Source organism: Salmo salar, chromosome 06 (genome assembly GCF_965601325.2).
Source record: "Salmo salar chromosome 06, fSalSal1, whole genome shotgun sequence".
NCBI lineage: Eukaryota > Metazoa > Chordata > Actinopteri > Salmoniformes > Salmonidae > Salmo > Salmo salar.
Window position 1 is genome coordinate 21,285,641 of NC_138296.1, and position 26,875 is coordinate 21,312,515.

General features: G+C 44.6%; 2 protein-coding genes and 1 long non-coding RNA gene across 5 annotated transcripts in view; 2 read left to right on the forward strand and 1 right to left on the reverse strand.

The window, feature by feature from the left end:
* The window catches only part of LOC106606492 (transcription factor AP-4-like), a 25,191-nt gene extending 20,766 nt beyond the window's left edge, over window positions 1–4,425 (forward strand). For all 3 annotated transcript variants that reach the window (XM_082976361.1, XM_082976360.1, XM_082976359.1), the window contains one exon: window positions 61–4,425. In XM_082976361.1, the coding sequence (XP_082832487.1) occupies window positions 61–213 (153 nt within the window). In that variant the 3' untranslated portion in view covers window positions 214–4,425. The remainder of the gene's footprint in view (window positions 1–60) is intronic.
* LOC145879809 (uncharacterized) overlaps window positions 1–11,071 on the reverse strand; it is a 12,266-nt gene extending 1,195 nt beyond the window's left edge. Inside the window, exon 1 of the long non-coding RNA XR_014392610.1 lies at window positions 10,987–11,071. This is a non-coding gene — a long non-coding RNA (uncharacterized LOC145879809). The remainder of the gene's footprint in view (window positions 1–10,986) is intronic.
* The window catches only part of srl (sarcalumenin), a 34,180-nt gene continuing 18,253 nt past the window's right edge, over window positions 10,949–26,875 (forward strand). Inside the window, exon 1 of the mRNA XM_014202721.3 lies at window positions 10,949–11,093. Coding sequence (XP_014058196.1) covers window positions 11,036–11,093 — 58 coding nt within the window. The 5' untranslated portion in view covers window positions 10,949–11,035. The remainder of the gene's footprint in view (window positions 11,094–26,875) is intronic.

The window sequence follows — 26,875 nt, forward strand, 5'->3', positions numbered from 1 at the left end:
CCACTGCTGTTTGTCACTCACTCTGCTTCCCTCCATATCTGTCTCTCCCTCCATCTCCAGGCCATCCAGCACATTGAGAGCATCCAGGAGAGGGTGGGAGAGGAGGAGCAGCGCCGGGCGGTGATCGTCACCCAGGGACGCGCCCTCACAGACACAGCGGGGTCCGACACGGCGTCCGACAGCGAGGGGCCAGAAGACTGCTCACTGCCCTGAGGCCTCCCATCACACACAGGGGCCACGAGAGGGGGTCCCGTACAACACCCACAATACTCTGATTATATGGCCATTTATTAGGTTGGATAGACGGATCAGACTCTCCACACACACACACACACACACACACACACACACACACACACACTAAACTAGGATAGTCTACTGTAACCGGATAATTACACATACACACTTCTTTCTGTCTCTCTTTTCTGCTTTCTTGCTTTTTCTCAAACCGGACAAAAAAATCAGTAGAAAGGTGATGGGTTGACCTGACAGTTCCACATAGCTCAAGCAGCAAGCAGCCTTCCCATCGGTCACGACGCACCCATCCAACCCACTCCCTCTCTGGGTCTTGCTTCTCCAGAGAGCTGCCTGAGGATGGAAGTGTCACACCCCGGTCCAGCCCGGTCCCTTGGCTCAGTTGTCCAATGGAGACTCTTTCTCATCTTCTCCAAAACCAACCAAGCAACTTATATGCCCAGCGAGCAGGAGAGCGCGCCTGGATAGGACAGGTGTACCCCAACCAGCAGCACAGCCGTCCCAGGCGACCCCACACCCCTCCATACTAGAGATAATTTCTCCAGGAAGTCTTCTACTTCCTGTATCTCTTCACTATATTTCTGCCCAGGGGGATCTCCCCTGAGCGATGAGACACTGTGAGCATTCAAAGACACATTCTGAATCAGTTCCAACACACCTTTTTGGCTCCTTAGTAAGAGAAAATGTTGTCATTTTTCTGTTGTACTTTACAAAGAATTTGTAAGAGTTTGTGTTACAATTTTTCTTTTTCATCTTGTGTTCTGCTCGGGGGCTGTGGTCGATAAATCACAGGGATTGTACTGAAACGTGACAGCACAGAAAGGCCCATATTGACGCAGCTAGAGGTCTGTTCATTTCAGTGGTGCTGTTAGGAGACAAAGCTAAAGCTAAGCTTACTATGGAAAGAGGAGGAGTGCACTTACAGTTCCCTCTCTCTTTTAGCGCCATCACACTTTTTACTGGGCTGGGTTCCCAGTAGACATTTATGTAGGCGACACTCCCCTAACTACAAAAAGTATGTTGGTTCCATCGGTAGTACAGACAAAAACCTGTAACACTGATTCACCCTTTTGTCTGTTGCTTCTGGCATTTTGGCATCTAGCTTGTTGAATAAGCTAATCGATGGGTACGTCTTGAGTTTTTAAAACCCTTTGTGTGTTTTTGCTCTTGTACACATAGGGTAGGCTGGTGTATCCAGCTCCACGCTGTAATTAGGTGGGTTGTGTTCAGGGTTAGGAAAGCCCTGTATTTGGGACAGGCCTCTGTTTGATATTGTAGGAGAACACACACACCCTCCTGTGCAATTAATGGTCCCACATCTGATAACGCTCCTCCCATCATCTGATAACGCTCCTCCCACATCTGATAACGCTCCTCCCATCATCTGATAACGCACCTCCCATCATCTGATAACGCTCCTCCCATCATCTGATAACGCTCCTCCCACATCTGATAACGCTCCTCCCATCATCTGATAACGCTCCTCCCACATCTGATAACGCTCCTCCCACCATCTGATAACGCTCCTCCCACCATCTGATAACGCTCCTCCCACCATCTGATAACGCTCCTCCCACATCTGATAACGCTCCTCCCACATCTGATAACGCTCCTCCCATCATCTGATAACGCTCCTCCCACATCTGATAACGCTCCTCCCATCATCTGATAACGCTCCTCCCATCATCTGATAACGCTCCTCCCATCATCTGATAACGCTCCTCCCACATCTGATAACTCTCCTCCCATCATCTGATAAAGCTCCTCCCATCATCTGATAAAGCTCCTCCCATCATCTGATAAAGCTCCTCCCATCTGATAAAGCTCCTCCCATCATTTGCCCCCAAGTTTTGGAAATGTCTCTGATGTTTGTGAGTTTAGATCCTTAATGGCCAATGATATTGGTTGACTGAGCATTTGACTCTTATGTATTCACTAATAGGAACAACCGTCCTGAGGGGGGGCAGGTATCTGTGGCATCACCATACTACTCAGCATCGTGATACTTGGCTTGGTATCACGTCATTAGTAAAATGTTGATATTGTGACAACCCCACTCTGAAAATAGGCACATTTTCTAGCAGTTTCCACAGATTTCTAGTGTGTCTCCGTGCAAAAAAAAATGTTTTGGCACCTTTTTGGGCCCTCACCAGTTAGCATCCCTGGCTATTGTCAGTTTTTATTATTGTGCTTTTGAGCATGTATCATTCTCTCTGTAAAGTCTATGGTGGTTTTGTTGTGCCCCAGATATGACAGTGGTTTACAGGGACACTTTTTCAAAAGCCTGAGTTTTCCCAGGCTGACCTGATTGAAACCTTGCTGTATTGGAGGTTCTCCTATCCCGTGGAGTGAGGGGGGAATGCAGACAGACACATGAACAGTCATGGTGGGTTAGAGAAACCCAGATTCTGTGCAGATTGTCAGATCCTTACAATACTTAGAGAAATTGTGCAGAATATGCCCATCTGGATTGTACCCAGTATACCACGCTGCCTGGGGTGTGCGGAGAGAGAGAGGGGCAGCGGTTTGCCATAACGCAGCTTCTAATGTGCAGGGTAGGCACTGTGAGGCCAGCCTTAACTCAACCCTGGAGTCAGAGCGAGAAAGAGGTAGAGGCTGGCTACATGTATAGGGAAAGCCTGAACACTGTTCAATGGGATTGATACTGTAACATTTTTGTCGAGAACCTCCCAATATAAATACACACTTGGCGGCTTAAGCTTTGTTTTAGTGTGCTGTGGTTTCCAAAAGGAGATGTGGATGCATTGTTTTTAGACATTCCTGAAGATTCCACCAGTACCTTTAGCATCTTTAACTGGCACTTTTCAAGAGCAAAAAGCAACGGTTTTGTCCCAGAGGTTATTTTTGGCCACAATACGGCCAATCGCAAAATAGTTGTTTTTGATGTGAAATTATTTGATGGCAAATTGGATTGATTTGTTGATTGTCCCTTATGTCTTCCCTTTGAGTGGAGAGGGAGTCCTTTTACTGCTGGACAGATGAGACGCATCTCCCTCCTATCCTTCCTTCTTGGTATTTACAGTGGATTCACACTGGCCACGTTCAAGGCCACTTCATTGCAGTCGCATGCCAGAACCTCACAATGCCTGGATAGGTGTTTTTGTATCAGCTTACCACCAAATGATACCGCCAACTGATGCCCGACTGGAAAGTCAGGTGAAGTGGCACGCAACCGTGGGTTGCTGCGTGCAGTGCGACTGCAATGTAGTCAGCCTGGAACGCGACCACTGTGTTCACCCAGGAAGAAAACCAACTTAGCCATGTTGAGTTCCATTATTTGGAAATGGTCAGTGATTCTTGAGGTGTGCCCTCTATAAACCTTATAATCTGGATCGGAGGGGGCAGTCCTCCGATCCAGTCCTATTGATTACTGAACAAAATGTTATTTTTTTTGTTTGGTTACGCTTTATGCTATGTCCGTAGAAACCTTTTCGTACCCCTTTTCAGTACCTGTGTTCAAACATTTCCTCTGCTGATGCCAAGCACTGTCCCATAGATTTTTGTTGTGTATCTTCTATACGATATATCTGTTAGATACATAACAGATTGCCTGTGAGGTGGGCAGGGTCAGTGAATGGGGGGGTTACGGTTCTAAAGCACTTACTGTACTATATATGGGAGAGGGTTCCTCTTATTTTTCTAAAAGGGGGCCTCTCCTCGGCTGAAGCTCTTGATATGTTGTGAGACTAAAACCACACAGCTGTGTATTTCCCCCTTTCCCTGTGTCTGACCCGGTCATATACCCTGGGTGTATTCATTAGGCACCAAATGGAAGAAAATGGACTGAAACAGGGAGATACTACCTGACCTTGCCCAATAAGAAACAGTTGTTTTAATTTTCCATTGCTACGGTGTGCCCTAGTGAATACAACCCCTATCCCATGTCTGTCTGTCCCTCATCTCTTTGTCTGTCTGTAGTCAACACAAGACTCTCGTCCTGTCTTCCCTCTCCGTCACTCACGCCCTCCTCTCCTCCCCAGCTCCTCTTTATCTGTTGTCTTATGTTTTGTTGGACAGTCAGTCCACACGGTCGTTGAGAAGCTATTATATTTAGAGGTTTTTTTAAGAAGAAACTTGTGGGTGGATAAAGAAGAGGCTTGTGCCTTTTGTAAAGACAGAATAATAAAGTTTGTACTTCGTTTTTTACAAGTTGGTCTCGTTTCTGTTTGTTGTCACTATCACTTTGTGTAGCTAGCACATTAGCATTTAAGAGCAGTTTAACTGTCAGATATCTGATTTTAAACGTATTACATTTTTACGGTAGTGCAATTTCTATGACACCAGTGATGTTATAGCAAAGGGTTAAAAAAGGGTTGTGTTCTGTAGTCATGAAACAGGTTTTATTGAACGTGGCCCAGGTTCTCGCTCTCCTTCCTTCCCTCCTGTTGGTTCACTCTCCAGCTCTCTGGTTTATGTACAAGTGTCTCGTTGTGATTGGTTGTCATGCCAGAAGCCCCCCGCCCGTCCCCTGGGCCGACCCACAGGCTGGTCTGGTGCTAAATAAAGATGGCCCACCGTCACCATCAGAGTCTGTGACAGTTTGCAGCACTAGTGACTCCAGTAGGTGGCATGTCACTGTCCTCTAGTACTTCAGTGTCTATGCGGTGTTCATTTTTAGTCTCTCTCTCTCTCTCTCTCTCTCTCTCTCTCATTCCCTCACTCGTTCTTTCTCGGCCTGTCTAGCTCACAGGTTCACACTAGATATGTGATCGCCATTCAAAAATGTCCCATTGGAATTCTGGAATGATAAGTGTTCTGGTGGCCAGACCCACTCTGAATCATGCCCCCTTGATGGTACTGCAGGGATGGTGACACTCACCATGTTATGACAGGCACTATCCATGTTGTGTGGGTGGAAATCAGCAGCTGTCAAATGGCAGGTTTGATTGTCAAAAGAAAGGATTCTCAATGACTCCATTGTTTTCTCAAGCTATAATTGAAGCTCTAGAAGTTTCTGAATCTAGATGTTTCTGAAACTACAAGTTATCAAACCAAGGGACACCTTTTGACTTCAGTACTCTGCAGGATTGGGGTCTATTTCAATTCAAGACGTACACTGAAATTCCAATTCTTAATGCTTTTCAATTAGGAAAATGTGGAATTGGAATTTAGTTCACTTCCTGAATTTACTGGAATTGAAAGGGAATTGATCACAATCCTGATGCTCTGTTATTCAGAGATATTCAAGGTAGGGCCAGGAGTTTTTCTTATCACTTGACCTGATTGGACCTCAACATGTACCTGGTCTGACTGGACCTCAACATGTACCTGGTCTGACTGGACCTCAACATGTACCTGGTCTGACTGGACCTCAACATGTACCTGGTCTGACTGGACCTCAATATGTACCTGGTCTGACTGGACCTCAACATGTACCTGGTCTGACTGGACCTCAACATGTACCTGGTCTGCTAGGTCACATGGTCAGGGAAACTCCTGGTCACTAGAGCATCTGAATACACACAAAACAATCAGCACATTCTAGACTGTTGTAGAATGGTGGGCATCTTCAAGCAAAATGGTATCCGCTGAAATGGGGGGGGGGGGGCAGTGATTTGACAGTGTCAAGTCAACACAGCAGGAGGTGGAGAATGTCCACAATGACTAAGGTTGTGTTTCTCTGCTCAGACGTTGCTGGAGCATGCCAGAACTTACTATGTCTGGGTAGGTATTTTACGTATCAGCTAACCACATACTGTATGTTCTAGCAATCTGGTGCGAGACGGCACAGTCTGACGTGGCACACAACCATTGGTTGATGCATGCAACGTCTGAGCAGGGGAACACGACCTAAATAAACATGATAGTACCAGACTGTGTGAAGTTGGAGCTAGTCTCTTGTGACAGACTTGACTTTAACCGTTTTATTCCATGGTGAGCATGTCATCCATGAATCATCTCCACCTACACCATTTTTTTTGCTTCTTCCCATGAATACTTCTGTTCTTCCATCTAGGTGTTCCTTTTGTCTTCCATGGTTTATTTTGTCCAGTGGTTTCCTTGTCAGGGACCAGGGTCTGGTGAAGATGGATGTTCCTAGTGGTCGATCCAGCCCCATTATTTGTCTTTTATCTGTCTATTGTGTCAACAACAACAAAAATGTTTTTGTCTATATTTGGCCAATGTATCCCCAGAATGATCAATGGACATGTTGTTTGGTCTTTAAACAAAGAAATAACATGAATTGATTGATTAGGTTCCGAGATTATGTTGTAGAGCACATGCGCATGGTCGCGGAGGCACAGAATGTACAGACCATGTGTAAACGAGACAGATCTGAGTCTGGAGAACATGAACATCACACACACCAAGAGGTGAGAACAGAAGTCACCCATAAGAAGGACAGTATCCTGGAATAGAGATAGCCCGAGTCAAGATATTCAATGTCAAAAGCGAAAGGGACATGAGGGGGAAATTGCGAGTTTGTTGAGGTAGTTAAGTAGCTAGGTTCAGTCAAGATTAACCATGCTTAGCTCCTCTCCAGTCCCGGCCATCCATGCAACCAGAGCCAGTCTTCTCTTTGGGGTCGGAGATTATGCTCTCTGGATACTATATTTATGGAGGAACTGCAGGGAGGAACCCGAGTGCCTCTTAGAACAACCACCATTATAGTGCACTGCAGGGACAGGACAGGAACATATCCTGCCTACATGAATGGCTAGACCCCTGTCTCTTCCCAACTCTACCCCCAGCCACAGACTCACAATAATGTTCACCTGCTGCAGCTCAACACCAGTGAAGTAAGTAACTAACCATCTGTGGAGATCCACTTTACACCACATATGGTACGTTCCATCTGATGGGTTCTAAGTGTCTTTGGGTGGCATTATCTTTGTTTTAGGGGGAGAAACAACCTCTTCATTGTTGTGTAAATTATGGCATTAATGTAGTGTGGGATAGCCGGGAACTTTAATGCAGGGAAACTTAAATCCGTTTTACTAAATTTCTATCAGCATGTTAAATGTGCAACCAGAGGGAAAAAAACTATGGACCACCTTTACTCCACACGCAGAGACGCATACAAAGCTCTCCCTCTCCCTCGCCCTCCATTTGGCAAATCTGACCTTCATTCTATCCTCCTGATTCCTGCTTACAAGCAAAAATTAAAGCAGGAAACACCAGTGACTAGATCAATAAAAAAAGTGGTCAGATGTAGCAGATGCTAAGCTACAGGACTGTTTTGCTAGCACAGTCTGGAATATGTTCCGGGATTCCTCCGATGGCATTGAGGAGTACACCATGTCAGTCATTGGCTTCGTCAATAAGTGCATCGATGACGTCGTCCCCACAGTGACCGTACGTACATACCCAACCAGAAGCCATGGATTACAGGCAACATCCGCACTGAGCTAAAGGCTAGAGCTGCCGCTTTCAAGGAGCAGGACTCTAAACCGGAAGCTTATAAGAAATCCTGCTATGCCCTCCAACAAACCATCCAACAGGCAAAGCATCAATACAGGACTAAGATCGAATTGTACTACACCGGCTCCAACGCTCGACGGATGTGGCAGAGCTTGCAAAATATTACAGACTACGAAGGGAAGCACAGCCGAGAGCTGCCCAGTGACACGAGCCTACCAGATGAGCTAAACTACTTTTATGTTCGCTTCGAGGCAAATAACACTGAAACATGCATGAGAGCACCAGCTGTTCTGGAAGACTGTGTGATCATGCTCTCCACAGCCGATGTGAGTAAGACCTTTAAACAGGTCAACATTCACAACGCCGCAGGCGGATTACCAGGACGTGTACTGCGAGCATGCGCTGACCAAATGGCAAGTGTCTTCACTGACATTTTCAACCTTTCCCTGTCCGAGTCTGTAATGCCAACATGTTTTAAGCAGACCACCCACCATAGTGCCTGTGCCCAAGAACACTAAGGTAACCTGCCTAAATGACTACCGACCTGTAGCACTCACGTCTGTAGCCATGAAGTATTTTGAAAGGCTCACATCAACACCATTATCCCAGATACCCGAGACCCACTCCAATTTGCATACCGCCCCAACAGATTCGCTGATGATGCAATCTCTATTGCACTCCACACTGCCCTTTCCTACCTGGACAAAAGGAACACCTATGTGAGAATGCTATTTATTGACTACAGCTCAGTGTTCAACACCATAGTGCCCTCAAAGCTCATCACTAAGCTAAGGACCCTGGGACTAAACACCTCCCTCTGAACTTGGATCCTGGACTTCCTGACGGGCTGCCCCCAGGTGGTAAGGGTATGAAACAACACATCCACCATGCTGATCCTCAACACAGGGGCCCCTCAGGTGTGCATGCTCAGTCCCCTCCTGAACTCCCTGTTCACTCATGACTGCATGGCCAGGCACGACTCCAACACCATCATTAAATATGCAGATGACATAACAGTGGTAGACCTGACCACCGACAACGACAAGACAGCCTATAGGGAGGAGGTCAGAGACCTTGCCGTTTGGTGCCAGAACAACAACCTCTCCCTCAACGTGATCAAGACAAAGGAGATGATTGTGGACTACAGGAAAAAGAGGACCGAGCACGCCCCCATTCTCATCGATGGGGCTGCAGTGGAGCAGGTTGAGAGCTTCAAGTTCCTTGGTGTCCACATCACCAACAAACTAACATGGTCCAAGCACACGAACACAGTCGTGAAGAGGGTACGACAAAACCTATTCCCCCTCAGGAGACTGAAAAGATTTGGCATGGGTCCTCAGATCCTCAAAAGGTTCTACAGCTGCACCATTGAGAGTATCCTGACTGGTTGCATCAATGCCTGGTATGGCAACTGCTCGGCCTTCGACCGCAGGCACTACAGAGGGTAGTGTGAACTGCCCAGTACATCACTGGGGCCAAGCTTCCTGCCATCCAGGACCTCTATACCAGGCGGTGTCAGAGGAAGGCCCTAAAAATTGTCAGACTCCATTCACCCTAGTCATAGACTGTTCTCTCTGCTACCGCACAGCAAGCGGTAACGGACCGCCAAGTCTATGTCCAAGACAGCTTGTCTGATGAAGACAGCTTGTCTGTCGAAACGTTGGACATAAATAGTTTAGCATTTGAGCTCCTAGTGTGCTGCTCTCCTTTATTTTCCAAGAGGCTTCTAAACAGCTTCTAGCCATAAGACTCCTGAACACCTAATCAAATGGGTACCCAGACTATTTGCATTGCCCCCCCCCCCCCCCCCCCCCCTTTACACGGCTGCTACTCTCTATCATCTATGCATAGTCACTTTAATAACTCTGCCTACATGTACATATTACCTCAACTAACCGAACTAACCGGTGCCCCGCACATTGACTCTGTACCAGTATCCACCTGTATATAGTCTCGCTATTGTTATTTTACTGCTGCTCTTTAATTACTTGTTACTTTTATTTCTTATTCTTATCTGTATTTTTTTTAAGCTGCGTTGTTGGTTAAGGGCTTGTAAGTAAGCATTTCACTGTAAGGTCTACACCTGTTGTATTCGGCTCATGTGACAAATAAACTTTGATTTGATATGTTAGTTGTCTACTACCTCTGCCCAATGCCTGGTGGTGTACAGAGTGGAGCCCTCACACTCTAAGTCTGCACTCTATTTAACAGGGAGGGTGAATGTGTACCCTAAGTCTTCAAGAAAGAGATGTTTCTGCATAAGACACGTTCATGCATTTCCTCCTGTGATACAACAATTACATCTAACCAGCACCAAACTGCCATGGTCAAACTAAATCCCACCATCTTCTCCAGTTTCAGAAGGCACTGTACTGTACAGAGCAAAAATTAAATCAGTCATGAACCACTCTTTGGCTTTAATACATTTTGAAGTAACATTTTAACCCTGCATATTTGAGGATTAATTTGCGGTTAGACATTAATTCCGACTGAGTTGTTGTGAGATTATTTTCACCACAGTGTCTGGTTGACTGTGATAAAGTACTAAGCCCCCATCACACTGTTTTGGAGAGCCAGGGTGACTGTGGTCTTGCTGTGCCAGCCAACACACACACACACACAGTCAAGCTCTGTCACATTTATGATTGATAACCCCCAAACATGGCATCCAAATGGACATAATTCTTAATTTTTAACAGGCCTAGAGTTCATTCGACAGCTCATTTCAACGCCAGAATCATCCTCGTTAAATGAAAATGATTTATTGTGAATGGTTTGTGTAGTAAAAGTGATACAACTGTCACAGCTACAGTACTTGCTAATTGCATTCTGTTGTTGACAAGGCCTTGTTGCTTGTTCCATTTTCATGTTGATCAGATAATGAGTGTAATTTGTGAATATGGTTTATCGTAATTATTATTTTAATTATCCCTAAATCCTAAAAGATCATAATTTGCACAGTGGGTGTAGAATGTAAATGAGTTGATTTTACCACTCATTCAACCATATGAATGTATCAGCAGTCCCAGTTTGTACACCATCTAATATTACATGCTATTGTAATCCATATACCATTGTATAATATAATTGAGGAATGATTTAACAAGGAAATGCTAAACCTCTGTCCCTATGTGTTGACCTCAGTGCCCAAACTGCCTGTCTATCTAAACGAGACAGTCAGCTGCCGCTGCGCGCAAGGCCCCGTGTGGCAGCTCTCACGCCCGTGTTGCCTGCCACACACACACACACGTTGATGCCTGCCACACACACACCCTCCACCCAACGGCCCTCTCTCTTTCTCGCTCTGTCCCGCCCCCTGTTCTACCTCATACCCTTTGACTTTCTTACCTTGGTATATATAGTCTGTGAGGCTATCAGAGTTCTCCTGGCAGCCATCATGAAGGGTATAGTGTCAATCTGCTGCTTCTTCAGCCTGCTGGTCCTGGCCTTAGCAGGTAAGGGGCCTCACACCTTATCTACCCTTTTATATGTTCATGTGGATGTTGATATAAATAGATTTTGAATGGGTGTGTGTTTATAGGCTTATTAGTGCTTTTGGTCGTTGGAAGACTACAGTACTGGACTGTACATGTCCTGGGGTACAGCTAATGTATCAAATGTATGAGACGTGGCATGGTTGGGTTGGATGTCTTGGCTGTCTGCATGCTTTCATTGTCCAGTCAATTTGCTGCTTGTAGACACACACACTGGATCCATTTTTACTGATCCAACGTACTTTATTTTTATTCAAACTGGAAAAGTCTGAGATCTCTATGCCGATACTTCCAGACATTCTTTTCAGTGGACTAAACTGTCTTACTCTTCGGGCTTTTAGCAACTATGCAGATGGTAGCTTCTGTCAGTCATTTGTGTGGGTTTATAGGGACAGAGAAGGTACTGTAGAAATTGAGTTTTTGTATTTTTTTGTGTTGTAGTTTAAGCCAGGACATGCAGGGGTCCTTCAAACAGTGGCGGTCACCTGGACACAGGCATGAGCATAGACACCCGTGTCCCTCTCTCTCTGCTACCCTGCAGCACTATTTAAAAGGGTTTAAAATTAAATGTGGTAGAACGCTGGGTTCAATCAGGACAGAATATTTTAAGGTCTCATCTTTTTAGAAAAACATTTTAAAATGGTGCCAACTTGGCACATCTTGTAGTCTCTCGTTATTTTTACTGTGTGTGCATATATTTCTTTATTAAGCCTCATCGAGATCTTTATTGGTCTCACACACACACACACACACACACACACACACACACACACACACAGTCGGTGTGACTTTAATAAACCAGAAGCTTTTGGCTTGGTGACGGTGTGTCAGCCGTCCTAAAGTATGGCACCAGCTGATGGAACGTCTCAGACTGTACTAGAGAGAAAAGCTTGCATTCCCTCACTGTATCACCCTCTCTCCCTCTGTCTTTCTTTGATTCCCTCTCTCTCTCTCTCTCCTCTCTCCTCTCTCTCTCTCTCACTTTGTCTCCCTTTCTTCAATTTCTCTCCCCCTCTCTCTTTCCCTTTCTTAGAATGTCTCTCCCTCCCCTCTCTCTGTCCTTGCTGACAAGTAGATGTGATAGGGACATGTTTGATACTTGTATCTATTGACTGATTAGCTTTACATTTTACTGGATTGATTAATATATATAACATACTTGTATTTTCCAATGATTACATGTATTGTCCATTGCTTTATCTGCTTTTGTGTTGAAATAAAATGCCCAGATTACATCCAGATCAGCCTCTCTCCAGAAATGTGGTGGAGGGATCTCTCGAAAGTAAAACCGTTTCTTCCTGTTACCCTTGTCCGTCCTTGGGCTCCGCTCAGCACCAGGGCAACATGCTTTCCTATCCCAATCCCAGCCTGCTGTCAGATGTCTAGGATTGGAAGGCAGGCGTCCTGTAACTGGACACCGTCCACTATAGGTCCCCCATCCCTCTTCCCCTCCCCTCCCCCCGGCCTCCTTCCACCCCTCCCCAGACCCAGCACTACCCTTTAGCCACATTGCCTTCACAGCTGCTGTCACCCTGCACTGTCACAATGACAATTTATTCCCAGCAGCTGGCCTTATAGGGACATGCATTATCGAGTCAGGCGGGGCCGGAGGAGGGAGGAGGCCAGAGCGGGAGTACACAGACCCTGCTAGCGGTTCTGACTAGAGGGACTACAGCTACGGCTGAAAGTTACTTTTTCGTAACAGGTTAAGAGAATTTATACAGCAGGTTAGGAGAATTAGCGTGGCAGGTTAGGAGACTTAGGTTAAGGTTAGGAAAAGGGTTGGGGTTAGTTAAAATGCTCTCCTAACCTGCTACCGAAAGTAACTTCCGGTCGTAGCTGTACTCCCTCTAGTCACAACCTCTGCTAGCTTAGCTTGGGCCTAGTCTGGTCCAGCAGCGTGGGTGGCTAGCTATGTAGCGTTGATACCGATCCATTTATCCCATTCCAGCTATTACAATGAGCCCGTCCTATAGCTAGGTTTGTTAGTGTGTAACACTGATTCCATGGAATGCTACTGTTGGGTGATGTTGTTGTTCCTGTGGATGGCTTGTTCATATGAGTGGAGAAGGAAGTTCCCATGGGCTAACGAGGTTAGCATTAGCCTACTTTAGGTTTATTTTAGCATCGCCTAGACTACACTGTAAAACTGAACTGTGGGGATGTTGCCCGTATGTAACAAAATGGTTGCCAGTAAATGTTGTTTCCTTGGTATGCATGAGGTCCTTCAAAGCCCATGGAAACAGTAGTGGTAACGACTAAGAGTATTGTACTGATACACTGGTTAAGAGGTTGGCGCGTCCAGATGGAAATTCCACACTGTCATGTTCAGTTAGGCTATTGTATGTCATCATCAAATTATATTACTGCAATGGTTATAAATGACATGGCTTCTTTAATTGGATTCATCACTGCTACAAAGAGATACTTGTTATCCTGACAATGTTAATGGCTATTTCTACAGGCCACCTGTTTAACCAGGAGTGGTGCTCAGACACTGTACTGCTCATTCAGACCAGGGTTGGTCTTGTCTTCCTGTTGTGCTAACTGGACCATTTTCTCTTCTCTTACTTAAAGCAGAATCCTGATTTTGGATGATTTATGCATTGACGTCAGTGGCAGATAAGTGTTAACAGTTGATTGCTGTATTGTCCTGTGTTCCTGACTGTTTACACTAGAAGCCATAATACTTGCTGATCGAATCCCTGAGCTGACAAGGTAGAAATCTGTCATTCTGCCCCTGAGCAAGTTCCCCTGGCGCGGGTGACGTGGATGTCTATTAAGGCATCCTCTCGCACCTCTCTGATTCAGAGGGGTTGGGTTAAATACGGAAGAAACATTTCAGTTGAAGTCATTCATTTGAACAACTGACTAGGTATCCCCCTTTCCTTTCCCTACTAATCAGAGAAGTAACACTAAACAGAATGCTTTTGGCCTGACCTGAAGTGTGAGGAGATATGGGGTGACACAGGCACTCTTTCCCTCTGTGTCCCCCATTGATGGCAAGCAGTAGGCCTGGGGGCCCGGGGCATCCCTCCAGTGCTGGCAGTGGGGACACCCGACCCCTTCTCCCCCTCTTGGACAAGCCCCTCAGTCCTCTCAGCCTCAAGGTTCGGTCACTTGGTGAGTCTCTGTGGATCAGTGACAGGACTGCTGGGACAGTAGAGTCAGATCAACACCCCAGCGTAAAGCCCCCCCCCCCCCCCCATCCCTTGTCACTCCACTGTGTCCTCAGACTGACCCTCATGGTCCTCGCCCCCCTTCTGTGGAATTACCACCCGGACATGCCCTCCATCGGCCAGCTCCTAGCATCCAGAACCACGTCACCAAGAGTGCTTACACTGTGGCCTGTGACATTGGCCAGCTTAGCCTTTAAGCCATGAAATTCTTTTAAGATTTATCCCTAAAAACAGCCCCGGTCCAGGAGTCCTTCGAACGTTCTTTAACTGTAAAATGGCATGAACTCTGTCTCCATTTTTGACACAAGTTGACAATTGGTTTGCCCTTTCGTCTGGAGTCTATGTATGGGTTTGTACGTATGGAGAGAGCTTGTGTGCCCTGTGTATTGGAGTTTAAAAGTGTTTAAGGTATGTACATGAGTATGAGTGTGATGATTGGGCCAAGGAATGTTTCCTGATCATGTGACCTGACCAGGAAGAACTCTGAGATGAGACCACCTGCTTCTCCAAGATGGCTATATCACAACTATCATGAGGCTAGACGGGTCCTTATTCTGAATCATTATGTTGGGGGGTGACTGAGAGGGCTGTTTGGAATGCACTCAGAGCGGCCAAAACACTCTCATAATCACTCCTGCATCCATTTAGTGAAGTAGGCCAACTGGTCTGAGGCACGGGGGGCTGTCTGAGACTGGACAGGAATGTAAACCTAAGACAGTGAAAACAACCAGTAGTAGTGTGTTCCCAGCATGGCAGTTATACCTGATACTGGCTTGTTGCTTGGCTACCACAGCTACTGATAGGACATGGGACTTTTCTTCTTTACCGGTATCAGACCACCACTACAACCAACATACCCCAAGGACCATTACATTCTGTTGCAACAATTAGAAGGGGTTATAGGGTCAGAAAATCCGCTCCATGTTCAGAAAGTTGCTCATAGAAATACAAAGTAAAGAGCAAGCCTAATTTGCACCTTAAAGAGAGCGCCCACCCTGGGTATTACATTTCTATTTGACAAGAACTCCTGAATGTTGCAACCCTATGTGGAAGACACATTTTGGTTGAATGCATTCAGTTGTACAACTGACCAGGTATCCCCTTTCCCTTATTTGGAATGCATCATTGAGTGTCATGTGGTGTGTCAGTGGTCTCTTGGGTAGCTGCTTCAGACTTGTTAACACCTCCCTAATCATCCTCACCCTCTAGCCTACATATAGCCTATTATATAGAGCTGTAGAAAATAGATCCTCATCCTCTAGCCTACATATAGCCCAGCATTATATAGAGCTGTAGAAAATAGATCCTCATCCTCTAGCCTACATATAGCCCAGCATTATACAGAGCTGTAGAAAATAGATCCTCACCCTCTAGCCTACATATAGCCCAGCATAATATAGAGCTGTTGAAAATAGATCCTCACCCTCAAGCCTACATACACTGAGTGTACGAAACCTTAGGAACACCTTCCTAATATTGAGTTGCACCCCCTTTTGCCCTCATAACAGCATCATTTCATCTGGGCATGGACTCACACAAAGAACTGTTGAGCGTGGAAAACCCAGCAGCGTTGTAGTTCTTGACACACTCAAACTGGTGCGCCTGGCACCTACTACCATACCCCATTCAAAGGCACCAGTGGAGGCTGCTGAGGGGAGGACGACTCTGAATGACACACATACACAATCCATGTCTCAAATGTCTCAAGGCTTAAAAATCCTTCTTTAACCTCTCTCCTCCCCTTAAATCTACACTGATTGTAAGCATTTCACTGTTAGTCTACACCTGCTGTTTACGAAGCATGTGACAATAAAAACTTGATTTGATTGATGTGGATTTAACAAGTGACCTCAGTAAGGGATCATAGCTTTCACCTGGTCAGTCTATGTCATGGAAAGAGCAGCTGTTCCTAATGTCTTGTACACTTAGTGTATAGCCCAGCATAATATAGAGCTGTAGAAAATAGATCGGACCCTCTAGCCCACCCAGAATATAGAGCTTTAGAAAATACATCTGGACTTAACACCTCCCCTCCTAATCATCCACACCCTCTAGCCTACATCCAGCATGGAGCTGTAGAATATAGATCAGAGAGAGAGAGGACTTCGTGCCTGTTGCCTCTGGATGTGGTTACTGTAGTTTGCATCAGCCCCCGTACCCCCGCACTCTCTAAATTAACCCCCCAAGGCGCCAGGCGAACCTTCTGATATGAACCCCAGGACGTCTGTCACCCGGACCATGTGTCTGTCCTCGTTGAGCCTGTTGCCAGGCAACCGTAGTTCAGTTTGGAGAAACATTCCGACCGGCAACAGGCAGCACTTCCAGTCAGAATGCTGCGGGTAGAGCTGCCGATGATGATGTAGGCTCTGGGCTTTTGGGGACGGGTGAGACACGCCCTGATGTTCTCCAGGCTTTAGTGGCCAGGGCTGGGGGAAGTTCTGTGTCACGCCTCAACTATAGCAGTTCATTATCTCACTGATGCACCTCAACGGAAGGAATGTTACAATCATCCTGATACTGGTGGCAGATTCATCTCTCTCTCAATCAATACTGTGAAAGTACCAGTTCTTAGCCCTGTTATGCCCTGGTATGGCTGCATGCTCCATTATTATGGGGCCATATCAGGACTAACTACTTCATTCATTAACAAGTACTGTAGAGGAGGTGCATGAAGTTCATAAACTTAGTTGGTCCAGGGGTCACTGGGGGCCAGATAACAGAGAATAAAGAGAATCTAACCTTCAAAGCACTGGCAGTCATTTGAATAGTGTATGCAACATACAATACAGTATATTTGTATAGTGTACGAACAGTATGTAATACATTACAGTACATTTGTATCGTGTAACAAAAGTATGCAATACATTACAGTATATTCTCTAGTACTCTCAGGTATGTAAAGATTGCACATACAGTGCCTTGCAAAAGTATTCACCCCCTTGGTGTTTTTCCTATATTGTTGCATTACAACCTGTAATTTAAATTGATTTTTTGGGGGATTTCATGTAATGAACATACACAAAATAGTCCAAATTGGTGAAGTGAAATGAAAAAACATAACTTGTTCAAAAAAATTTAAAACAATTAAATACGGAAAAGTGGTGCGTGCCTATGTATTCCCCCCCTTTGCTATGAAGCCCCTAAATAAGATCTGGTGCAACCAATTACCTTCAGAAGTCACATAATTAGTTAAATAAAGTCCACCTGTGTGCAATCTAAGTGTCAAATGATCTGTCACATGATCTCAGTATATATACACCTGTTATGAAAGGCCCCAGAGTCTGCAACACCACTAAGCAAGGGGCACCATGAAGACCAAGGAGCTCTCCAAACAGGTCAGGGACAAAGTTGTGGAGAAGTACAGATCAGGGTTGGGTTATAAAAAATATCAGAAACTTTGAACATCCCACGGAGCATCATTAAATCCATTATAAAAAAACTGAAAGAATATGGCACCACAACAAAAGAGACTCCCGGACCAGGCAAGGAGGGCATTAATCAGAGAGGCAACAAAGAGACCAAAGATAACCCTGAAGGAGCTGCAAAGCTCCACAGTGAAGATTGGAGTATCTGTCCATAGGACCCCTTTAAGCCATACACTCCACAGAGCTGAGCTTTACGGAAGAGTCTCCAGAAAAAAGTCATCGCTTAAAGAAAAAAATAAGCAAACACGTTTGGTGTTTGACAAATGGCATGTGGGAGACTCCCCAAACATATGGAAGAAGGTACTCTGGTCAGATGAGACTAAAATTGGAAAACGTTATGTCTGGCACAAACCCAACACCTTTCATCACCCCGAGAACATCATCCCCACAGTGAAGCATGGTGGTGGCAGCATCATGCATTGGGGATGTTTTTCATCGGCAGGGACTGGGAAACTGGTCAGAATTAAAGGAATAATAGATGGCGCTAAATACAGGGACATTTTTTAGGGAAACCTGTTTCAGTCTCCCAGAGATTTGAGACCGGCACGGAGGTTCACCTTCCAGCAGGTCAATGACCCTAAGCGGACTGCTAAAGCAACACTCGAGTGGTTTAAGGGGAAACATTTAAATGTCTTGGAATGGCCTAGTCAAATCCCAGACCTCAATCCAATTGAGAATCTGTGCTATGACTTAAAGATTGCTGTACACCATAAGGAACCCATCTAACTTGAAGGAGCTGGAGCAGTTTTGCCTTGAAGAATGGGCAAAAATCCCAGTGGCTAGATGTGCCAAGCTTATAGAGACCTACCCCAAGAGACTTGCAGCTGTAATTGCTGCAGAAGGTGGCTCAACAAAGTATTGACTTTGTGGGGTGAATAGTTATGCAAGCTCAAGTTTTCTGTTTTTTTGTCATATATCTTATTTGTTTCACAATAAAAATATGATGCATATTCAAAGTGGTAGGCATGTGGTGAAAATCAAATGATACAACCCCCCAAAATCGATTTTAATTCCAGGTTGTAATACAACAAAATAGGAAAAATGCCAAAGGGGGTGAATACTTTCGCAAGGCACTGTAAACGTCCTGCTTCAATTGCAGTGTCTTGTCCATGTGAGCAAGCGTGTGTGTGTGCATGAGTACGAGTGCGTGCAAGCGTGTGTGAGCGTGTGCTCTCATACACATCTAATATCAGTGTAAAACCTCCAGATGAAGTTCTGCTGTGCTTGCTGCACCACCAGGGAGCGGAGGTAAATTAAATTAGCGTTAACACGATTAGCCCGCTAGGTCTTTAGTTTCCTCTGAACCCTGTGGATTTACTCTGGGCCACGGGGAGTTTCAGGCAACCTTTACACCGGGCCAGGGGATTTCCACCAGAGAGGAGCAGCATCACTATCTAAAATACACTCTCATTACCAAGAGATCCACCTGATTATTAACCACACTATTCATCTCCGTGGATGGAATACTCTGATCCACACATGACTGTCAAACCCATGTGACACTGATCTAGTGTCATCGATAACATGACATAAGAGACAAGTCATTCTGTGGATGATCATTATAGACTGTAAAAGTAGAGAAGTTAGGCCCAACTCGTATTCCAAAAAGTGAAGGAAGAAAATAAGAACATTTATTTGATATAGAGTTTCTTTGGTTCATTCCCGGGCTTATAACAAAAATGGATGACATGTAGCTGACAACAACACATCCCAGGGTCAGGGGAGCATGGCTGGACACAGAGGCTTGCGCAGGGCATGGTTGGTTGTTGGAGGGTAGCAACAGGTGCTAAAGTGTTTGGAGCTGGTACCCCCTGTGGCCAGAAATAGCCCTACAATGGGTCAGGGGATGGAAGGGGGAGGGGGACAGAGAATTCTCCACTCTATTTTAAGACCTAGAGTGTTAGCCGGTCTGGAGACTCACAGACATCCCCAGACCTCACTGATCTTCATTCACTGTAACTTGCCTCTGTACCAGACCACTTTAACAGGCCTCTGTACCAGACCACTTTAACAGGCCTCTGTACCAGACCACTTTAACAGGCCTCTGTACCAGACCACTTTAACAGGCCTCTGTATCAGACCACTTTAACAGACCTCTGTACCAGACCACTTTAACAGGCCTCTGTAACAGGCCTCTGTACCAGACCAATTTAACAGGCCTCTGTATCAGACCACTTTAACAGGCCTCTGTACCAGACCACTTTAACAGGCCTCTGTATCAGACCACTTTAACAGACCTCTGTACCAGACCACTTTAACAGACCTCTGTACCAGACCACTTTAACAGGCCTCTGTACCAGACCACTTTAACAGGCCTCTGTACCAGACCACTTTAACAGACCTCTGTACCAGACCACTTTAACAGGCCTCTGTACCAGACCACTTTAACAGACCTCTGTACCAGACCACTTTAACAGGCCTCTGTACCAGACCACTTTAACAGGCCTCTGTACCAGACCACTTTAACAGACCTCTGTACCAGACCACTTTAACAGACCTCTGTATCAGACCACTTTAACAGGCCTCTGTACCAGACCACTTTAACAGGCCTCTGTACCAGACCACTTGAACAGGCCTCTGTACCAGACCACTTTAACAGGCCTCTGTACCAGACCACTTTAACAGACCTCTGTACCAGACCACTTTAACAGACCTCTGTACCAGACCACTTTAACAGGCCTCTGTACCAGACCACTTTAACAGAACTCTGTACCAGACCACTTTAACAGACCTCTGTACCAGACCACTTTAACAGACCTCTGTACCAGACCACTTTAACAGGCCTCTGTACCAGGTATCAGGCTATCAAAGGCACTCTTTATCACATGCATATACAATACACTGTTGTTGTTGAAGCTGTTGAAAGGCATTATTTTGTCCTATCTGCCCTTTTATCCACCCTGCTAACCTTTGGTTGTTGGTTGTTCTTGGGTCGTGCTGAGAGCAACATTGCGCAGTCTTTATTTTTAGCAGGTTGACTGCACTATCATAGGCAGTACACAAGTAAGCCTTAACCAGGCAGCGTGTGTCATCACTACCATGGCACTGCCACCAGCAACCTACTGGTGCTGAAAGGAGCATCTGTCTAGCATTCATTTGAAGTCTGAGCGGTAGAATATGCTCCTAACAATTATTTTCTGTGGCGTGTTGTAGCGTTCACTATCCTCTCCCTTCTTACTCTGGCACAAGACAGTTTCAAGGCCCCCCGTAATCACTTCCCTTGGTTAGCGTTGACACAATGCTACAGTGTCTGTCTTTACCATTCAACAGGTGACACTGGTGGAGAACGTAGGCAGGCGGAGTGAAACCAGCAGAAGGCCTGTGTCTATAGGATTGTGTTTGTATGTTTAACATGGGACGTATTGGCCTGTTCCTCTGGGTTTTATGTGGTATAATGTGGTAGTAGCTCTTTCCTGAAGTCAAATGACCTAGTGGCCTCATGGGTGGAATGTTATTCATATTTTTCATAATTTCATACTTAATAAACATATATTTTTTTTAACTTAGAAAATCCGGTGTTTCTATTTCACACGGTTTTGTTATATTTCAGTCTTCTGTGGTGTATATAAAGTGTAATATTGGGATGCAAACTCAAAATGGAATACATTTGAACTCTATATCTATTTTTAGCCCATAGCCGTGTGTGTGAGGTGGATACTTTTGTAGATGTGTTTAAGACTGCCAAGAAACCCTCTGTGTGACCCTGATTTAGCCCACTGCACTAAAAGCTTAACGGATGTTTGCTGTTTTTAATGTCTGCTCAGTGTAAACACAGCTCCATCCATACCTTCTCACAGCAGATGTACTCTACGACTCCAGATCAGAGCTGATGCTGTTGAGATGTTCATTTGGAAATGGAACAATCTAGAAAAAAGAAACGCACACCTATAAAGGCGAGGTGCTGGCTAGCGGAGTAGAACACTAGAAAATAAAGGAAAGCCGCACACTCTAAGAGCTCAGATGCAAAAATTTAATAACCAACGTTTCGACAGCGAAGCTGTCTTCATCAGGGTATCATCACAAACACTGCGAGATGAGTCATTTATATAGTGTCAAGAGACACACAGGTGTTTGTAATCATGGCCAAGTATGGCCTAATATCATTGGTTAACTCAAATATTTTTTAAAAATGGCATACAAAGAACATACAAAAAGACAAACAAATGGATAGCATACGATCATAGCATTTGTAGTCTAAAATGTATCTAACAAACAATTACAATGGCAAAAATCACAATTATCACAAGAATGGCTTCAGATCAAAGTCCACGTTGAGACCGAAGGGAGCAAGGGTCTTTAAATTAAAGATCCAGGCAGCCTCTCGTTTTAACAATAAATTATCAAGGTCACCCCCTCTCCTCGGGAGGGTGACATGTTCGATGCCAATATAACGCAGAGACGAAATCGGATGGTTTGCTTCCAAAAAGTGGGCCGCAACTGGGTAAGTTAAGTTTTTGCACCTAATGGTGCTACGGTGCTCTGAGATACGTACTTTTAATTCACACTTTGTTTTACCCACATAAATTTTACCACAAGGACAAGTTATAAGATAAATAACTGCCTTAGTGGAACACGTAATAACACCTTTAATTGGGATAGATTTCCCTGTTTGGGGGTGTTTGAAGGATCTACATTTATAAGTGCCATTGCATTGAGCACAGCCATTACACTTGTAATTTCCATCCAATAGGGGCGCAAATAGACATTGTTCAGGAATATCTTGAGGTGGTAAATCAGAGTGTACCAATTGGTCTCTGAGATTTCTTCCCCGCGAGAATACGACCAGGGGAAGATCAGAAAACACATTAACGAGACTATCATCATATTTCAGAATGTGCCAATGTTTGTGAACGACTCCAGATCAGAGCTGATGCTGTTGAGATGTTCATTTGGAAATGGAAGTCATCAACAGTGTAAATGTCAATAAAATATGCTAACTGCAGGAGCTAGTAAACAAATAAGTCAAATGCCCAGTGTCCACCACGTCGTTGTTCTGGGTCATTTGATGCAGCTTTCTTTTGAGACTTGGCCAATACAAATGAAGCCAAATAAAGCAGTAGTATATGTCTTGTGTATTGAGTCCAAGCCTTGCAGCTAGTCAGAGGTCCAGGCCTTTGGCCTCAACACCACGGCCCACCAGGAAGGCTAAGTCCTCCCGTGGTTGGTGTCATGACTCGGGGTTGTGTTCATTAGGCACAAAACAGAAGAAAGTGGACAAAAAAAAGTACTTCCTTGTCCAATAAGAAACGCTCATTTTCGTTTTGTGTTGCAGAATGTTTTGAGATGGAAAACGCTGCATGCCCTAATGAACATGACCCTGGTGTAGCCAAGGAACAGTCCAGTTAGCCAGAGGATCTCTTTAGCGCCCGGGGGCGAGTGGGCATTGTTGGGGGTGAGGTGTTGAATGATAGGGGTGAGGCGGATTTTCCCCCCCAGCTAAGTGGAGAGGGGAGTTTAGGAGGTCACGTATCCTCATCCTGGCTGGTTCCTTCTAGAACTTTAAACTTGAGATCCAGCTGGCCGACTGACCCCGGAGATCCTACATGGCTTAGATGTTCTACTTTCACTCCAATTATTTCTGTGTTAAAGATCACTGGATTGTGGAAGTCACTTGATAGCTTAAATCTCTTGTCATTCAAGAGTTGTGATATGTGTTAGAATTATGTTAAATGCGAGAAATACTCATTTGTAATTGAATGGTTTCAAATGTGATAGTATGTATTCTGGTATTAATTGATTTCCATATGATCCATTATTCTGGTAGATCGGTGAACATTTCAGTATCTCACCATTTCAGTGTCTCAAATAAAATGTACATCCAACCGAGGAAAATTAAAACAAATAAATATAGTGTTGTTTATGTGTTTGTTCAGTTAAATGAGCACAAGGAGCAGTCATTATGGCTGAAGTAAAGTTGTGTTGCCTTGACACTTAAGGCAGGTTATAAAGCACTATACTGTGTAATGACACTCCTATTACATATGTTGTAATAGATGTATTTCAGATTGTGTCCATCTGTAATATGTACAAGATGGGATCATGTCCCCAGAATGTCACAATCCTTTAAAGGGATACTTTGTGTACTCCACATGTACAGTGATGACATAAAATCCCCTCTCACATATAGGGCTGAATTTCTATTCAAATGACCAAACTTGACCAACAGCAGACTCCTGAACAGGTAATCAAATGGCTACAGGACTATTTGCATTGTGTGCCCCACCCAACCCCTCTTTTACACTGCTGCTACTCTCTGTTTATCATATATGTATAGTCACTTTAACTATGCATTCATGTACATACTACCTCAATTAGTCCGACCAACCGGTGCCCCCGCACATTGGCTACCCGGACTATCTGCATTGTGTCCCACCACCCGCCAACCCCTCTTTTACGCTACTGCTACTCTCTGTTTATCATATATGCATAGTCAATTTAACCATATCCACATGTACATACTACCTCAATCAGCCTGACTAACCGGTATGTAGCCTCGCTACTGTATATAACCTCGCTACTGTTATAGCCTCGCTACTGTTATAGCCTCGCTACTGTTATAGCCTCGCTACTGTTATTTTTCACTGTCTTTTTTACTGTTGTTTTTATTTCTTTACTTATCTATTGTTCACCTAATCAAATCAAATCAAATTTATTTATATAGCCCTTCGTACATCAGCTGATATCTCAAAGTGCTGTACAGAAACCCAGCCTAAAACCCCAAACAGCAAGCAAAGCATGTGAATGAAGCACGGTGGCTAGGAAAAACTCCCTAGGAAAAACTCCCTAGAAAGGCCAAAAACCTAGGAAGAAACCTAGAGAGGAACCAGGCTATGAGGGGTGGCCAGTCCTCTTCTGGCTGTGCAGGGTGGATATTATAACAGAACATGGTCAAGATGTTAAAATGTTCATAAATGACCAGCATGGTCAAATAATAATAATCATAGTAGTTGTCGAGGGTGCAACAAGCACGTCCGGTGAACAGGTCAGGGTTCCATAGCCGCAGGCAGAACAGTTGAAACTGGAGCAGCAGCATGGCCAGGTGGACTGGGGACAGCAAGGAGTCATCATACCAGGTAGTCCTGAGGCATGGTCCTAGGGCTCAGGTCCTCCGAGAGAAAGAGAGAAAGAGAGAATTAGAGAGAGCATATTTCAATTCACACAGGACACCGGATAAGACAAGAGAAATACTCCAGATGTAACAGACTGACCCTAGCCCCCCGACACATAAACTACTGCAGCATAAATACTGGAGGCTGAGACAGGAGGGATCAGAAGACACTGTGGCCCCATCCGATGATAATACCTTTTTTTTACTTAGAAGTTGCACTGTTGGTTGGAGCCTGTAAGTAAGCATTTCACTGTAAGGTCTACACCTGTTGTATTCGGCACAAGTGACAAATAAACTTTTGATTTGATTTGATTTGACCAACAGCTGTAAAAAAGAGTGTCTCCTCTTTGACCAAGTCAGACTTATGTGACCAGTTTTGTGGTCCAGTTATGGATGAGGAGGTCTTCTCTGAGCCTTTGCCCCACATCGGTCACCACCAGCCGTGTGATTTGTGACGATTACACAAGCAACCTGGCATGACCTCCATTCTCCAGGCCCACGCCCCTCCTCGTAGTTTAGTTACCAGCTCAGATGACAGAACCATGCCAAGAGCAATATTCCTAGATTTGATTCCCTTTGACCCTTGGTTCAGCTTGACAGACAGACATCTCTGGACAGACATCGCCAACATTATACCTCCCAGGGCCAGAGCTTTGGAACATTTTCTGCTCTATGTTTGTGGGCGAACATTTGGTGGTATCTGGACTGGACTGAGGGGGAAGTACAGAGGAATGATCATGTTTGAAGGGAAGAGAACTTGATGTCTGGCTTTTTCACGTTCATTCAGAGAACATTTTTAGGAGGTACAGCTTTGGTAACCATGACTGATTGATAGGTGAAAATGAGCAGTACTTGCTGACAGGATGTCATTTATGACTTTGTGTTATTTAGATGATTCAGTTATAAATAATATATGATTCAATAATAAATATCTTCTCTGTTTACTGTCTAGGTAAATCCTTTGTCAATATGTTCAGTTATGAAGGAGAAACAATGCAGTAGAGAATTTACATCCGTTGTTCTGTTCATATAGTTTAGGGTGTGGTTTGTTCTGTCCATATAGTTTAGGGTGTGGTTTGTTCTGTCCATATAGTTTAGGGTGTGGTTTGTTCTGTCCATATAGTTTAGGGTGTGGTTTGTTCTGTCCATATAGTTTAGGGTGTGGTTTGTTCTGTCCATATAGTTTAGGGTGTGGTTTGTTCTGTCCATATAGTTTAGGGTGTGGTTTGTTCTGTCCATATAGTTTAGGGTGTGGTTTGTTCTGTCCATATGGTTTAGGGTGTGGTTTGTTCTGTTCCTATAGTTTAGGGTGTGGTTTGTTCTGTCCATATAGTTTCGGGTGTGGTTTGTTCTGTCCATACAGTTTAGGGTGTGGTTTGTTCTGTCCATATAGTTTAGGGTGTGGTTTGTTCTGTCCATATAGTTTAGGGTGTGGTTTGTTCTGTTCCTATAGTTTAGGGTGTGGTTTGTTCTGTCCATATAGTTTAGGGTGTGTTTTTTTCTGTCCATATGGTTTAGGGTGTGGTTTGTTCTGTCCATATAGTTTAGGGTGTGGTTTGTTCTGTCCATATAGTTTAGGGTGTGGTTTGTTCTGTCCATATAGTTTAGGGTGTGGTTTGTTCTGTCCATATAGTTTAGGGTGTGGTTTGTTCTGTCCATATAGTTTAGGGTGTGGTTTGTTCTGTCCATATAGATTAGGGTGTGGTTTGTTCTGTCCATATAGTTTAGGGTGTGGTTTGTTCTGTCCATATAGTTTAGGGTGTGGTTTGTTCTATCCATATAGTTTAGGGTGTGGTTTGTTCTGTCCATATAGTTTAGGGTGTGGTTTGTTCTGTCCATATAGTTTAGGGTGTGGTTTGTTCTGTCCATATAGTTTAGGGTGTGGTTTGTTCTGTACATATAGTTTAGGGTGTGGTTTGTTCTGTCCATATAGTTTAGGGTGTGGTTTTCGGTATAAATTAGCTTTACACTTCGTCTTAGACACTGAGCAATTCAGAACATAAAAATGATATCCACCGTGACTGTTTTACT